The following is a 16,431-nucleotide window of genomic DNA, read 5'->3' as shown; positions in this document are numbered from 1 at the left end:
TATATTGTTTTGGGCTCAAATTAAGCTATTAAGTTAGATCCATATCCAAGGAACCTATATCTAAAATTTCCAGTGTTTAGACCCCAAATTGTCGGAGGAGTTTGGTAGAGTTCTCAAAAGTCAAATCGTTGAACTTTGACCCCTTAACAGCCAAATTTCTGGCTGAGAACCGATCACATAAATTTTCCCTAATCTTAATACCCTGTATTTCAAATTTTGAGTCTATAGACCAAAGATTGAGAGAGTTATTGTGTAGGGAAATGTACACAGACAGACACACAGACAGGCACACAGACATACAGACACGTTCACTTTTATAGATATATAGACTAGCAGTTTCGCCCGGCTTTGCTCGGGGCCTATGTACTGTTCATAAGGTTATGTGGATATGTATATATTAAAAAGTGTGAATATGTAAAGTAATGTCTTTCTTTATAATAGTCTTCTTAGAGAAAAGACAGACAGACATTTTCACGTTAATATATATACTAGCATGGGTGCCCGGCGTTGCCCGGGTGTTTGGGGGTGTATGCTGAGCAAAAAAAAGCAAAAAAAAAAAATGGTCAATTTTTTAATTTTGACCCCCTATTATGACCCCTTAACATTTATTGTTTTGGGCTCAAATCAAGTTATTAAGTTAGATCCATATCCAAGTAGTTTGGTAGAGTTCTCAAAGATCAAATCGTTGAACTTTGACCCCTTAACAGCCAAATTTCTGGCCGAAAACCGATTACATCGATTCTCTCAAATCTCAGTACCCTGTATATCAAATTTCGAGTCTGTAGACTGAAAATTGAGAGAGTTATTGCATAGGGAAATGTACGCAAACAGACAGACACACAGACAGACACACAGCCAGACACACACGTTCACTTTTATAGATATACTAGCATGGGTACCTGGCGTTGCCCGGGTGTTTGGATGTGTTTGTTGAGCAAAAAAAAAACAAAGTCAATATTTTTAATTTTGACCCCTATTATGACCCCTTAAAATGTATTGTTTTGGGCTCAAATCAAGTTATTAAGTTAGATCCATGTCCAATGAACCCATATCTAAAATTTCAAGTGTTTAGACCCCAAATTGTCGGAGGAGTTTCTCAAAGGTCAAATCGTTGAACGTTGACCTCTTAATCTCCAAATCTTTGGCCATAAACCGATCACATAGATTTTTCCCAAATCTCAGGACCCTGTATATCAAATTTCGAGTCTGTAGACTAAAAATTTACAGAGTTATTGCGTAGGATAATGTACACAGACAGACACACAGCCAGACACACAAACACGTTCACTTTTATAGATATATATATAGATAGGTTAGATGAGCTTACAAAATTAAGTAAAATAAAACAAAACAAAACAAACAAAATAATATGTTTTAAGGCCAATTAAATTCTCAAGTTTAGAAAAGCTAAGAAGGGTTTATTGATTTCCATGGATAAAATTATGAATTGCTATGAAATTAATTATGGTATGCATAAAAACGTAAAGGCTAAAAAAAATTAGTTGAACTAAAGATAAAAAAAAAAAATATACGAAAATATTGATCTTACGAACACTTAGATTTATTTTAAAGGGATCATAAACCAGATTTTCATGTGAATCTATCCATTGACTTTTTTAATCAATCTAGATCTGATTTTGGGAGAGGACTTGAATGTCAACTAGACACCACCTTCAAGTGTCTCCGGTCTCTCTGTATAGTGGTTTGTCAGAGAGACTAACATGAGGATACTTCCCATTTGAAGTAAACCCAGACCAAATATTAAATAAGAAAAATGGTGTGTTGTCTTAAGCCATCCAGTACGTCTTCCAGGCACCCTCCTCTATTAACAGAGGACAGCTTTTAATAAAGAAAAATAAAAAGTCATAGACAATGAGAAACTTGTATAAAAATATAAATAAGAATAAAAATAAATACTAACAGGCCAGCATTTAGAATAAAAAAGGGTTCCTTAACCCGTTTATGCACTAGGCAGAAAGAATTAAATTATTGTATAAACCTTTCTATCTCTGGAATAGTATTTGTAGAAAACGAAATTGAAAGGGACATAAACACGAGCACATTTTCGTGGCTCAAGATTTTAAATATACTTCTTTCCTGGCTTGTCCAATCAGAAGCCAGTTCTTAGTCACATGACCGAGTTAATAAAAGGTTAAACCAGCAATGCACTCTCTCTCTCTCTCTCTCTCTCTCTCTCTCTCTCTTTTCTCAAATCTTGGACTGATGACAACTTCACGTGGAACAGACCTGTCCCCAACTTCTCTCTTGGGACAACAGAACTCACCAGGACTTTGGACTCGGGGTTGGACTAAGAGAGAAACCAACCACCAGCAAAGACAGACATTTTCTCTTTTCCCTCGTCTTCTAGCATCGACGATTTCACCAGAAATAACTGCCGATTGGCACCATGAGAAAACCGACAGAAGTATACATAGGAAACAACCGAAATCCATGAGGGAACCTGTTCGAACATGTTTTCCCACACATATACACACCCACACACACGCATGCATGTACACAGCCTCATACACACACTCACATTCATGCACATACACACACCTGAGCTGTGACGTCACTTCCTTTAAAGTGAAAACCAGACATGTGCACCCAGAAGACTAACTCCAGTATAAAAGTCAACAAAACCTGTCAACTTCCCTTTTTCGTCCGGACCAGCGTTCGACCTGTTGAGTCGACGAACCGACCGCGTGTTCTAGCATCACTTTCCCTGCTACTGTAATGTGGGGCAAGCGCAAGTACACTTTATACGCTTTCTCTCTCCATGAACTGGATTGACTTTTCTCACTCTATCTCCCCTACGCCTTTGGTCCATCAAAACAGACAAGTGCGTGACGCTCTACTGAGCTTAACCCTCTCTTTCTACAGGCCGGCTTACCACTTTGCGTTTCTCTATTGCATTCCCCTTTCCTTCCAAACGCGTAGTCGTCAACGGCTGAATGAACATGTGTACACCGAAGACTTTCATTTCTCAACAGAAAATAAACATGATTATTTTATTCCAGCATTTGCATTTTTTGTTTCCTTCATTCAATTCGTTTCATTATTTTTTCTTGTAGCGAGTTAGGGTATTTTATATCCTGGTCCGCAACAAACCCCAAACCACATAGCCAAGCATTCTGTTCCTTCAATTATTCTAACCTGTTATTGAATAACTCCTTCCGTTGTTTCGTTTATAAAAGAGGTTTTGCTTCTTTATTCAATGCTTCATGTTTAACAATTACTTATTTGATTAGGTGATGCCTACAAGCATAACCCTAAATACTCCAGCCATGACAAAGGCCAACCAGGGTCAGTCATCAGACCTTGATGAAGAAGGTCTTGATCCCCTATCTTCATCATACTTAGCAAACAACAAAAAAAAAAGAAAAGAAAAAAAGAAAAGAAAAATAAGAGGCTTAAAAGTCCAACTGATCTGTTGCACAAAATAAAGTGCTGTTGTTTTGCTACCATTACTAAAAGTTTGAAAAGTGGAACAAAAAATTAAACGAAATTAAAGCTGTAGAATTCAGCTCTAAAAAATCACTCACTGATTTTTTTTCTTTTCAGACTTCCTTCACGCAACCCTCAGATTGACATTGCTTCCCAGTTTTTTCAAAATGACAGGTAAATTAAATTTATTTTATTTTTTATCTCTGTGTGTAAGTTGTAGAGGTACAACAGGCTGATGGCTATCTGCACTACATAGCACTTTTCTCTGACTTTTGTATTGGTTTTACTAATTACTAACTGATCTGAAATGGAACACGTACATCAAGTCTGTTGCCAAGGTCGCTGGAAAGATGGTGGGATCCTTCTACCACTCCAGAAGATATCTCACTAATGATGCAATTCTCTATCTATATAAAAGCCAAGTACGTCCAAGGATCGAATACTGTTGCCATATCTGGGCAGGAGCTGCTAAAAACAGCCTATCCTGCCTTGACAGAGTACAAAATAGACTTCGTGGCTTAGTGGGGGATGCCCTTTTCTCTACCCTGCAACCTCTCTCCCACAGAAGAGACGTTGCGAGCCTATCCTTGTTTTATCGTTATTTCCATGGCAGGTGCTCGTCTGAACTCCAATCTCTGGTCCCCCCTCGCCAATCTTTCACGAAAAACACCCGTCTAGCTGAATCCACTGTGAAAAATTTCCCCCACTCTATATCTGTGCCTAAATCAAAACACAGATTCCATGAACAAAGCTTCTTTCTTAGAACTGCACGCCTGTGGAACTCTGTTCCGTCTGCCTGCTTCCCTCCGGACTACAACTTGGATGTCTTCAAGTCCAATGTTAAAAAATTCCTAATGAACCGCCCCCTTAATTAAACACTTCATCAAATATCCATACTAACGTAATGTACTTGCAATAACCCTTATCCCTGAGTGGCTTCCGGGCCTTGATAAGTGGTGATCACTGTGTAAAAAAAAAAAAAAAAAAAAAAAAAAAATTTGGTAATAATCTCATGAATTAAATAAAGGATTCTGTTCAAAATTCTGTGCATGTTTCCTCATCCCAAATTTTTAAACATTATTTGCTGTTATTTTAGAGCTTTCCTTTCCTTCATAGCTGAAGTTGGCGTTTGAGCATGGATCAAGGTGTAGTATCTGTTCTGCCCTTGGTTAGAGGAAAAAAGTGAGCAAATTTTTATTTTCGACATATCCAGAGTATCCTTTTTACGGGAGCTGAATATCCTTTATGTAAAACAGACCTGCTTTACTTTATTAAATTGAACTTTTAGAACGTGAAAAGAAAAATGTCTTCTTAAATCATTAATACGACATCAATGTGTGGATCAGATTCTGTGAAATATTCCATCCGTTAGTTGTGTCCCTCATAATTGTTTTCTCATTATTACTTATGAATTCATCTAATTCAATCTTAAATTGCTATTTTCAATTTCTTCTTTTTCTTCATCGTCATCTGTTCAACGTTCATTTCTCATGCATTGGATGACTTTAAAAGTATTGATTTCCAAACAAATTCTATGAAATATTCCATCCGTTAATTCCCCAAAATGACCCCATAACTCTTTTCTCATCATTACTTATGAATTTATCTAATTCAATCTTAAATTGCTCTTCTTCTTCTTCTTCTTCTTCTTCTTCTTCTTCTTCATCAGTTTAATGTACTTTTTCCCCATGCTGGCATGCATTGGGTGACTTTAAAAGCATTAACTTCTAAACAGACTTATTTCTGGCCAGGTCTTTATTTAGCTCTCTTTTTCTCAACTACATCTTTATCACTTCCTCCTGTGTTTTCCTTGGCCTTCTCCCATGCACTAAACCTGCGATTTTAAACTGTTTTATATCTACTAACCGAGGAAATCTCATTCTTTCAATGCGGCCATACCAACAAAGTCTGTTCTGCACACATCTCCTTATCTTCACTATCTAGGTTTCACTTCTATTCATCATCATCATCACACTGTGTACATATCTGATAGATTCTTCTCTTGATTAACCATGTTATGGTTTTGCTATTTAGTAATGGCAAAATTCCCCTGACACCTACAATCACACTGTTGGATAAAGGAATTTAGAGATTGTGAACGAACGAACGAACGAACACACACACACACACACACACACACACACACACACACACACACACTTGCAGGTTAGCAGAGAACAAAGAAAATACCATGTTGAACTTTGACACACATATTGACCTCTGATGAAACAAAGAAAATACCATATTGTTGACATGTGATGGAACAAAGAAAGAATTTGTCATTAAAAGCAAAAGGTTTGACGAACAGACAGAGAGTGAGAGGCGGAGATCGCACGATCATTACGTCATTAGTCCGTCAACCCCAACCCCACCTTTCAGGCCAATTATAATTAAGACAAACATAGTTGCTATAATTTACAAAAAATGTATCAGCAAAAGTATTTTACAGAAGTACACGTCATTATTCTGGGTCCACAAATGCCATAAATCCCTACCTAGTAACATGTCTCTGGGTAAGTCTATTATTTCTAAAATAGCTAGATCAGCTTATCTTGTAACAAAAACATACTATAATTCATTAACATGAGTGTTTTACAAAAATTATTCTGAAAAATTGCAATAGATGACCAGTTTCAAGAAATCACAACTATTATCACCCTTTGCGTGTCTATCACGTGGAGTCAGTTTGATTTTTTTTAAGACAATAGAACAAACTAAGAACATCAGGAATGACTATAACCAAACATAAATGTATATAAATGTATATTTAATTATAAAAGAATGAGTATGCCTCGAATACCAAATTTCAAACATGAGAAGTTTGCATACTCCAAATTTAATACAGAAATATTAGCCTCTCCTCCTGAAAAATAAACAATAAAATCTCAGGCTAATTTTTATAGCTATTTCCTGTCAAAATATTCTGGTGGAATTCAAGTATTTTTCGCCGAGAATAAAGACTACAGAATTTGAAGCATCCATTATTAAATTCAAAGAAGTTATCTAAAAAAAACCAAAAAAAACCTTGGGTAAAGATTTTTTACTCTCATAAAGATGTAACATTACAGATGCTAGTAATTTTGTCCCAGGATTAGACATCCAGTTCTTTCCAGGACATTAAAAATGGCTGAAATAAACTATTCTAATATAGAAAAAGGAATCACTTATAATCACTAATCACATAGCGTGTGACCAAAGCAAGACAATTTTTATTAGAAAATTATTACTGAAATCCTATCATAAGTCCTTATAATTTATTTTCAATCCTAGAAAACCATTGGAAAAATTTATGACATTCTGAATATTAAGATGAGCTAATCACTTAAAATTTGAATTGAAAATTAATGAAAAAAAAAAAGAATACCATACGATATGTTGATGTGTTATCTCATCTTCAGTTTAAAAAAGGACAAAATGCTGAAAAATGTTGACGTATTTTTGCATTGATTAGAAACTGATATATTACCTATGAATCAACTAGGTTCGTAGACATTAGAAGACTCGCTCTTAAACCGAATTGAAGAGTGATTTTTCGAGTCATATGAAAGAGATCAGGCACAAAACTATCGATAATAAATGGAATAATTTGTAATGGAGATTCGGTGGATGTCGTAAAATGCAAAAATAAAGAATTTTCATCCGAATAATTTACATACACGAAAGAAAGAAAACCATGGCCTAGAGTTCATATAAATTATGCATAAGTTTTCAGTTGAATTATGTTTGATATTGGCCAACCATTTTTAACCTGCAGTGTTTTTAGTAAAGAAAGCAGAACTAGTAAAGTAAAACAAATATTACATACTAGCAGGCCACCCGGCATTGCCCGGTCATACACATAAATATTATATTTTAATTAATGCAGATTTCTTATTCATTGTAAACAGAAATACCATAGGTATTAAACATAACGTTAAATTCTTTAAAAAAAAAAAAAAATGAAAAGAAAAGAAAATAAGACATGTGCATGTGAGTATTATGTTTTTTCTAAACAGTTCACTTCTTCTAAGTAAAAATGAAATAGTCGAGCTGAGTTTGAAACCAAAATCTAAGGACGGTACAAAAACCATTAAACCAGCTTGACATGATCTTTAAAAAGTGTTTTCAGACCTACTTATTTTTAACATAAGGAAGTTTTTAGGCCTACTTATTTTCAACAATAATGAAGTTATGAAACAGTTGACAAACAGATAAAAATCTGATAACTCCCAAATACCAATTTTTCAATTTTCATTCCTGAGTAGCCTTTTTTTTTTTTTTTGGACGAAAACCGATTAAGTATTTTTCCACATGTCTGAATACACTATATGCCAAATTTCCAGTCTGTAGATAAGAAATTGTTTAGTATATAGGTTGAGAAGTGTCATTACACACACACACACACATACACATTCTCACTTTTATAGATATATAGATAATATTTGGTAGAATAATCATAGTTTATCAATATTGGGCGTATTCCATATGAAATACCCTCACTGCAACCATGTGCTCACAAGTATAAAAATAAAGCGATGCAAAACACAAACTCAATGGGAACAAAAGTCTCCGATATCTATCAGTAGATTAAAGCTTGGACGGGCACTTACCATAAAAATAACTATAGAGCAGAGACAGGCTCAACATATCTCTTCTGTGTGAAAGAGGTTGCAGAGAAGAGAAAAGGACATCACCTATTAGGTTTCAATACCAGTTTTTAACTTTGTCTAGGCAGGAAAGAGTGCTCTTAGCAGCTCCTACTTAGATCTGCCAACAATACTTCATTTAGGATTTATCTGGCTCTTATACACGTATAGGATTGTGTTGGGAGTAAGATACCTTCTGGCATGGTAGAATGATGCCACCATTTTTCTGGCACCTTGGCAACTGATTTAACGTAGGTCTTCCATTTTAAATCAGAAGTGAAGGTCAGACCCAGCGGAGCTTTTTTCAGATGAATAGCCATTCATATCAATTGGGGCCACATAGGGATCACAGCACTTATGGTGAAAAGATGGAAGCTTGGTTTTGATGCATAAAATTAACCAGCCACCTTTCCCCCCATTGCACCATGTACTCAAGGGCGAAAGACAGAGATTTGGAGATCTTCGTCATTTTTGATCTTTGAAGTGTTCCCATAGATGGTAATGTAATCTGCATATATGTTGACGAATGAACTTAGTATGTGATTATTTTAAGCATAGCATAAATTTAACGCATAAACCTCAATCTTATCTCTTCAGTGACAGATCCTGGATCTCTTGTTTGCTCCTCTGTGCTTTATAGGATTCAAACAGACTTGTACATAGAAACACATTTCAACCTGCAGTGTATTCAATGTAGCTGCTTTCAGCCTCAATCACCACCTCAATACGGGTCTGGAACTCAGACCATGCCTTTTCCACAAGCGCTGGTGGGAGCTCAGTGAATACTCGGCAGATGGTGGCGATCAAGCTGGCTTTGGTGTTGTGAGAGGTCATGTTGGTGATGTTCTAGATGTATGACGAAATGAAGTAATCCAGCAGGTTCAGGTCGAGGGAGAAGGGAGGCCAGTGAGAGAAGGGTACAAAGTCGTAGCATTTCTTCTGAAGCCAAGCGTGGGTCTCTTTGGATTTGTGGGCCAGCACCGATTCTTGATGCTACACTCAGGGTCTGCCAGCAGCCACCTGATTACACCAGAGGTCACCACACTTTTCAGTACATCCAGATACACTTTGGTGTTGACTTTCAAGTCGACTTTGAAGATGTGAGAGACATGGTGTGACCCTCACTTGAAACTACACCAAAGACCATAACCATGGCCGGAAACTTTGTTTTCATCACCCTGGGCACTTCCTTGTTATTTGTGGCAATCCATCAATGCATTTTGAAGGGGCTGGCAATGGTCTTATTGTCATAACTTATATCGGTAGAGAGCATGTTATACAGTGGTGCATCTCTGCTCGTTGAACATTGTGTCACTTTGAGACATGATAGTAGGCTCCTATCGCTCTTGGGATTTTTAAACAACTGACCAACTAGTAGATGATTTGCAACAAAAATGAAAACCGGTTTTCATCAAACAGAAATGGAATCATCTCATCTTTTTAGGGCGAGAATTTTATCCTTCCACCCTGTACTTGTATGCAAGCCACAAACTATATGTACGCAACTATACTGCCTGCCTGCTTTCTCAGACTATCCTTTTACAACCAGCTTACATTGGCTCACTCCTGTTGCTTCCAGCGCATCCTGCGACCCTCAGTTCCTTCTGCAGCTTCCTGCAGCTTCCAAAACTTCCAGCAGTCCTCAGCAGCGTTCCAGTATCTGTAGCCGTCAGGCTACCCACTCCAGAGCCTATCAACATCAGGGTACCCGTTCCAGTGCCTGTAGTCATCAGGCTACTCATTCAAGTGCCAGTCGACGTCAGACTACCCATTCCAGAGTTTATCAATGTCTGGCTACTCATACGAGGGTTGTGCAATAAGTAATGCCCCTGACCCACTTCCAGTTGTCTGATCTAGCTGAAATTTTGCGTGTGCAATGATTTATATCTCTACAGGTTATGTGGCAAATTACAGTTCTGAACTAATTATGGTTTCTGTTTTACAGGTGTTTGAACTGAGTCAGATGTGAAATGGAGCCTGTTGAATGTCGAGCAGTGATCCAGTTTTTGTATTTGAAAGGATGCATACCACAGGAGACTTTTGATGAAATGAAAGAAACTTATGGTGATAATGCCCCACCATATGACCTTGTAAAATGCTGGCATCGTGAATTCAAACATGGCCGGAAGTCTGTGGAAACAGCTCCCAGACCCGGCCCCCCCCCTTCTGCCATTGATGAGGCATCTGTCTGTCAAATTGAGGCTGCCATTTTGGAAGATCGGTACATTACTATTCGCCAAATAGCCCAAGATGTCAAAATTAGTACAGGGTCTGTGGAAACTATCATTCATGACCATTTGCATATGCATAAGGTGTCTGCCAGATGGATTCCCAGGTTGCTCACACCATTCCAGAAGCGAAAATGCATCGAGTGCTCGAGGATGAATTTGCAGATGTGCCAAGAAGATGAGTCCAAGTTTTTCAAAAGACTGATTACACAGGATGAAACCTGGGTCCATCACTATGATCTAGAGACCAAAGCCCAGTCAATGCAGTGGAAGCACTTGGACTCACCACCTCCAAAGAAGGCAAGGGTGCAGCCCTCTGCTGGCAAGGTCATGCTCACAATATTCTGGGACCAGGACGGAGTAGTGATGACAGATTTCCTGGCAAAGGGTACCACAATTACAGGAGCCTATTATGCTTCATTTTTGAGGAAATTAAGGGAAGCTATCAAAATCAAGAGGTGGGGCAAGATCAGCAAAGTAACCCTCCTCCTGTAGGACAACGCTCTAGTCCACAACTAGCATGTCACCAGATCAGGAGCACGGGTGTGTGTTTATGAAATCCTTCCCCATCCTCCCTACTCTCCTGACCTTGCACTCTCTGACTTTCACCTCTTCCCAGCCATGATGTTTTTTTTGAAAGGAAAGCGTTTCCCAGATAATGCAGCCTTGATTTCTGAAGTCACGTTGTGGTTGGAGGACCAAGCTGGGGTGTTCTACAAAAACGGTCTCCAGAGCTGCATCAAACGATGGGAGAAATGCATATCTCTAGGTAGTTCCTATGTAGAGAAAATCTAATAACTGTGCCAAGTTTCGTTGCTCTACTTCTATGGGAAGTGGGTCAGAGGCATTACTTATTGCACGCCCCTCGTAACAATGCCTACTGATGCCCAGAAACCCTGTTCCAGTACCCACTGCCGTCTTGTTACCTTCTTCAGTGTCTACTGATGTCAAGCTGTCCCGTTCCAGATGTTGAGCCTGTCTCACTCGAACTGACCATGATTCCAAGAATTTTTAATTTTTTTTTTTTTTCTTACATAGGAATCACCACTTATCAGGGCCAAGAGGCCACTCGAGGATAAGGTTAAAGAGTGTACAGTAGAAATTGGACAATATAGTAACCGTTACCAATGGAGATTCGGTAAATTTGTTAACTTATATGGAACGGCTCATCAAGAACTTGTGTACGTTAGACTTGAAGACAACCATATTGTAGTCAGCTGGAAAGCAGTAAAACGGAAGACAATACCACAGGCGTGCAGTTCTAAGAAAGAAGTTTTGTTCATGGAATCTACATTTTGGTTTAGGCACAGATAAAAAGTGGGGGAAATTAGTGATAGTGTTTTCTGCTAGATGGGTGTTTCTTGTGAAAGTTTGGCGAGGGGAGACCATAGAATGGAGCACAGTCGAGAACCTGCCATGTAAATAATGATAAAGCAGAGACAAACTCGCAACATCTCTTCTGTGAGAATGAGGTTTAAAGGAAGAGAAAAGGACATCCCTTACAAGGCTACGAAGTCTATTTTGAACTTTATCAAGGCAGGATAAGTCCTTTCTAGCAGCTCCTGCCCAGATGTGGCAACAGAACTCCATCCTTGGACGTACCTGGCTCTTATATAGATAGAGAATTGCATCAGCAGTGAGATATCTACTGGACTGATAGAAGGATCCCACCATTTTTCCAGCGGCCTTGGCAACGGATTTAATGTATGTGTTCCATTTAAGATTAGGAGTAAAGGTCAAGTCAAGAAGCTTGTCAAAACATGAAGCCTCCCCTAGACGAGAGCCATCCATTTCAATTGATGCCAGATGGGGATCAAAGCGTTGATGATGTAAATTTACCATTTGCATTTATGATTCTTCGTCTTTAAGTGAATTGATTCTTATTTTGCTATTACCATTATCTTTTTGCCTCTGTGTCTACCTTATAGTTGTACGATCGATTGGTGCACCGCACCTCTATACTGCCTACCGACCTGCTGCAACAGGCCTTTGATGGTGACATTTTTGTGGAAGGTCGAGCATACATTGTTGCATTTGACATGTCGTGCAAGGAAGGCGATGTTAGTTTACTCTTGACATAACTCCAATCACAGGCACGCGGCCATTTATCAATACCTTAATTTTCGATTTTCAGTCAATTATGTACAATAACAAGCAAGGGAGATAACTGTAAGAACCGAACACAAAGAACAGAACTCTTTTCATACAAAGGGAGAGAACTTAATGTTTGCAGGAATGGCATTGCACTTTTTCACAGTTGGAATATGATATTCGTCGAACTTCTTAGAATAATTATAAATTCATTTATTTTATGAAAATAGAATTTTAATTTGTGGAAAAATACTGACATGTTTTTGTTTTTTTGTTTTTTTTACATAAGAATAATTGTTAATTTATGACTACCTAATTTATGTTACAGGCCCAACTTTTTGATAATTGCTTTTTAAATTTTGGATTTTGTTTTTATTATTTTTAAGATTCTACCAAAAAAGATTGACATATGACAAAGTTCAACATTCAAATGTTGAAAATATTTTGTTTATTTTTAATCTTTTGTTTAATTTTTAAGCTTCCAACCTAGATGTGTTACCTCAAATTTTTGACAATGAAGTTCGCCCATTTCTGGATGCCATTGACAACCTCCGGAACTATGGCTTGGATGACAGTCTACATTTACCAACAGTTATTGTAATTGGAGATCAGAGTTCTGGAAAAAGTTCAATTCTTGAAGCTATTTCTGGAATTCAGCTTCCTCGTGGTTCAGGTAATATATTTACTTTCTTTGAAATCTCACTATCATGAAAAAAAAAGTCATTTTTTTCTTTTAATTTTCATAAAGAATAAAATGTTTTTATTCAAAATTTTATTTATTACCTAAGTTTAGGTGTATCATTATGTTATTTAAGCCATGGCAGTGCATTTTATCATATGAATTTAGGTGAAGTAATTAACTATATTTTACAAAGTTAGTTGAACATATCAACTATATTTTATGAATTTAGTTGGAGGTATTAACTATATTTTATAATTTTAGTTGGAGGTATTAACTATCTTGTAATATTATGACTTGAGCAGAACCCCAGTACGTCATCAGTAGGGTTATGACAACAACATATTCTTTTCATTGTTACAACTCTCGAGTATATATCTGACACAGTTATAAACAGTTAATCAACTGAGAACCACATCACTCTATATAAAAGCATGTATGATATTAACGGATACACACAAGAATATGCTGTTGTCCTAGCCCTAGTCATCCATCTAGTTAACCCAGGAAATAACCCTGATTACATTAACTATACATGCACTAATAGATATCAAGGTAAATGTACGTGTGTATTAGCCGAATGATAAATTGAATGCAAAAATCAAACAAAAATGGAAAACAATAATTGTTTTGGCTAAGACTAATTTTTGATCAATGCAAAAATATCAATTTGCAATAATGCTTGATTGTTGATGAAAAATGTAAAGATCTGACTGACCGCTAAGAACTGGGACATGAGAATAGTGATTAACCAATTATTTTCCAGCAGGGATCGATGTGACAAGCGTTGATTAGTGGACAAAGGAAATCAGATTCCACTGATCTGACTCTGTTCTCTACATGAAAGGAGATGCACGATCGTGTTTAGTTTTTGTACTCAGTTTTACATTCAGGTGGAGTGTAGTTGAATTCAGTTGTGTGTGTATATATATACACACAACTGAATGCAACTATATACACACACACACACACACACACACAAACACACACACACACACACACGTTATGGCTCCTCAAATTCCTCAAAGATGGTAAAAAAATGAAAGAATCTTCAAGATGTTGAAGATTCATGAAACGTCCGGAAAGAAAAAGCAACTATATATATATATATATATATATATATATATAATATATATATATATAATATATATATATATATATAATATATATAATATATAATATATATATATATATATATATATATATATATATATTATATACATATATATACACACACACACACACACAGGCCCCAACTCTAATTAGGCCCCGTTTCTTAGTGTTTTGTCCGAATGAAATGAAACATTTGATCATAACTAGTTTATTATATTCAAAACATCACATCAAAATACTAGGATCTTTGTCCCTTTTTTCTCCGTTCTACAGCATATGTTCTAGATGGCTTCCATTTAGCTTTTGTTTTTTTGGGGAGTCACCCTGTATTATCCTTCACTCTATACTAAACTGACTTTGGTTTAGTTGAACTGGAGAATAGCCGATATACGACTTCTTTTGTTTTCCTTTTCTTTTCTCTTTACCTAACTTCTCAATGTACTGTCAACAATAAAACTGACCAACATCTCCACCCTATGCATCAGATTCACTTTTTTCATACCCTCTCTCTCTTCACCCTGCTGCTTTTTCATATTTTCTCATTACACTGTAAATACATGTAAATGCCTTTCTGTACCGAACACTGCCTATGGAATATATTATATGTAAGTGACACTCTGCCTACCAACAAGTGTCCCATTTCAATAATATCCATTTACTCTTGTATTTTGTTTTCTTTTTTAATTCTAGGTATGGTTACCAGGTGTCCCCTTCAATTACAAATGAAGAATAATAAATATTCTACAAAATGGTCTGCTGTACTGAGTTTTAGGGATTCATCAAGAAAACATATTAAAAAAGATATTAAATCTCCAGAAAACATTGAAAAATTAATCATAGAAGGTAAGTTGAACAGTCTTTATTGTATATTTGATTCTGACTGGTCTTCTTGTTATTTATTTATTTATTATTTATTTTTTTTTTGCTTCTAATATGAACATGTTCTTTATAAAAATAGAATGTACTTTACTTTAGTATATTTCTGAAAATGCTTATTCCGGCCAGGAATATTCTTAAAATCTGTGAGCTTGCAACATTAATAGAAAAGAATATTGTTCTATCTTTTTCTGATATCAGCTGAAGAATTTGTTTTAATTAAATATTAGCCTATTTATTTCTTAAGATTACTTCCATTTCATACAAGTAGGTAATAACATGTTATTTCAGATGACTACAAAAAATATTGTTTTAGTAATGTCATGCAAATGGCAGTAATATGCTAACAATGTTTGATACTTTCCTACATTAAAACATGATTTTTCTAACAGTATAGATATATTTTTGTTTCTATTTAAAACAAAATACATTCAGACAACATTACAAAAACGAAAGAGAAATTAGTTTCAGGAAAAATTTTAAATACTCAAACTTATTTTTCTTAAAACCTAGTAGCTTAAAATAAATCACATTACGTATGACACCAGTAATAACAACTATCAATAATTCTTTAAATTACCAAAGCCATCAATTAAGAAACTGACTATATCTAGTAAAATAAAGATGATGGATATAGTCTAGCAATAATTTGTAGAAGGGATTTGAGTAAATTAATACAACATGTTTAACACTTTATTTTGAATAGGCACAATCAAGGAGGACAAATATTAGGGTGCTAATGTGGTTGTAACTTAAATGACTAAAATTGGAAATATTTAGCAGTAATAATATATTCTTGCCAGCCAATAACTTTTTCTCGGAGGAAAGGGGAGTTGTTCTACTATCTATCAGAATACAGTTTAGGATTTAGAGATGGAACTCCTTTATAAGATGTAGAAAATTTTTTCCTTTCTTTCTCCTCTTAGCTATTAAAAATTTCAAGTACTCGCCACTTCTTTTGATAACCTTTGCAAATTAGTTTGCAGTATTACAATTGATTTCTCATTGGTAGCGACCATTGATCTTCACTGGGATTTGGATAGCAATAAGACTCCCCAGGATCCCAGTTCTGTTTGCACTCATCCAGTGAAATCCTGGTAAGTGCTTTCTCTCCTGGTCCTTTCCATTCTTCTTGTCCCTTCTTTGATAATTTGGTGTGGTGCCAGTTTATGATGATACGATAAAAAATTTGGGAGGGAGGTTAATTACAATTATACAGCTTCAGTTTTTATCATTCTGTGCTTTGTTTCTTTCTGTTTTACATCTGTAGCAGTTTCTATATGTCCAGTTTTCACTTGTAGTTGAATGTTTTTCCTTAATATTTCAGCAGTTTTCATTATTGTTATCGGTTGTATCTTCTCATGCATCCCTC

At 36.2% G+C, this 16,431-nt stretch overlaps 1 protein-coding gene across 1 annotated transcript in view; it reads left to right on the top strand.

The window, feature by feature from the left end:
- The window catches only part of LOC145293073 (interferon-induced GTP-binding protein Mx-like), a 162,121-nt gene that overhangs the window by 38,218 nt on the left and 107,472 nt on the right, over positions 1–16,431 (top strand). The window contains exons 2-4 of the mRNA XM_080139424.1: positions 3,565–3,621; positions 12,870–13,064; positions 14,874–15,026. Coding sequence (XP_079995550.1) covers positions 3,615–3,621; positions 12,870–13,064; positions 14,874–15,026 — 355 coding nt within the window. The 5' untranslated portion in view covers positions 3,565–3,614. The remainder of the gene's footprint in view (positions 1–3,564; positions 3,622–12,869; positions 13,065–14,873; positions 15,027–16,431) is intronic.

Source organism: Euprymna scolopes, chromosome 14 (genome assembly GCF_053919585.1).
Source record: "Euprymna scolopes isolate OS-2025 chromosome 14, ASM5391958v1, whole genome shotgun sequence".
NCBI lineage: Eukaryota > Metazoa > Mollusca > Cephalopoda > Sepiida > Sepiolidae > Euprymna > Euprymna scolopes.
Note: the sequence above shows the minus strand (reverse complement) of the source record. Positions and strands in the feature narration are given on the sequence as shown.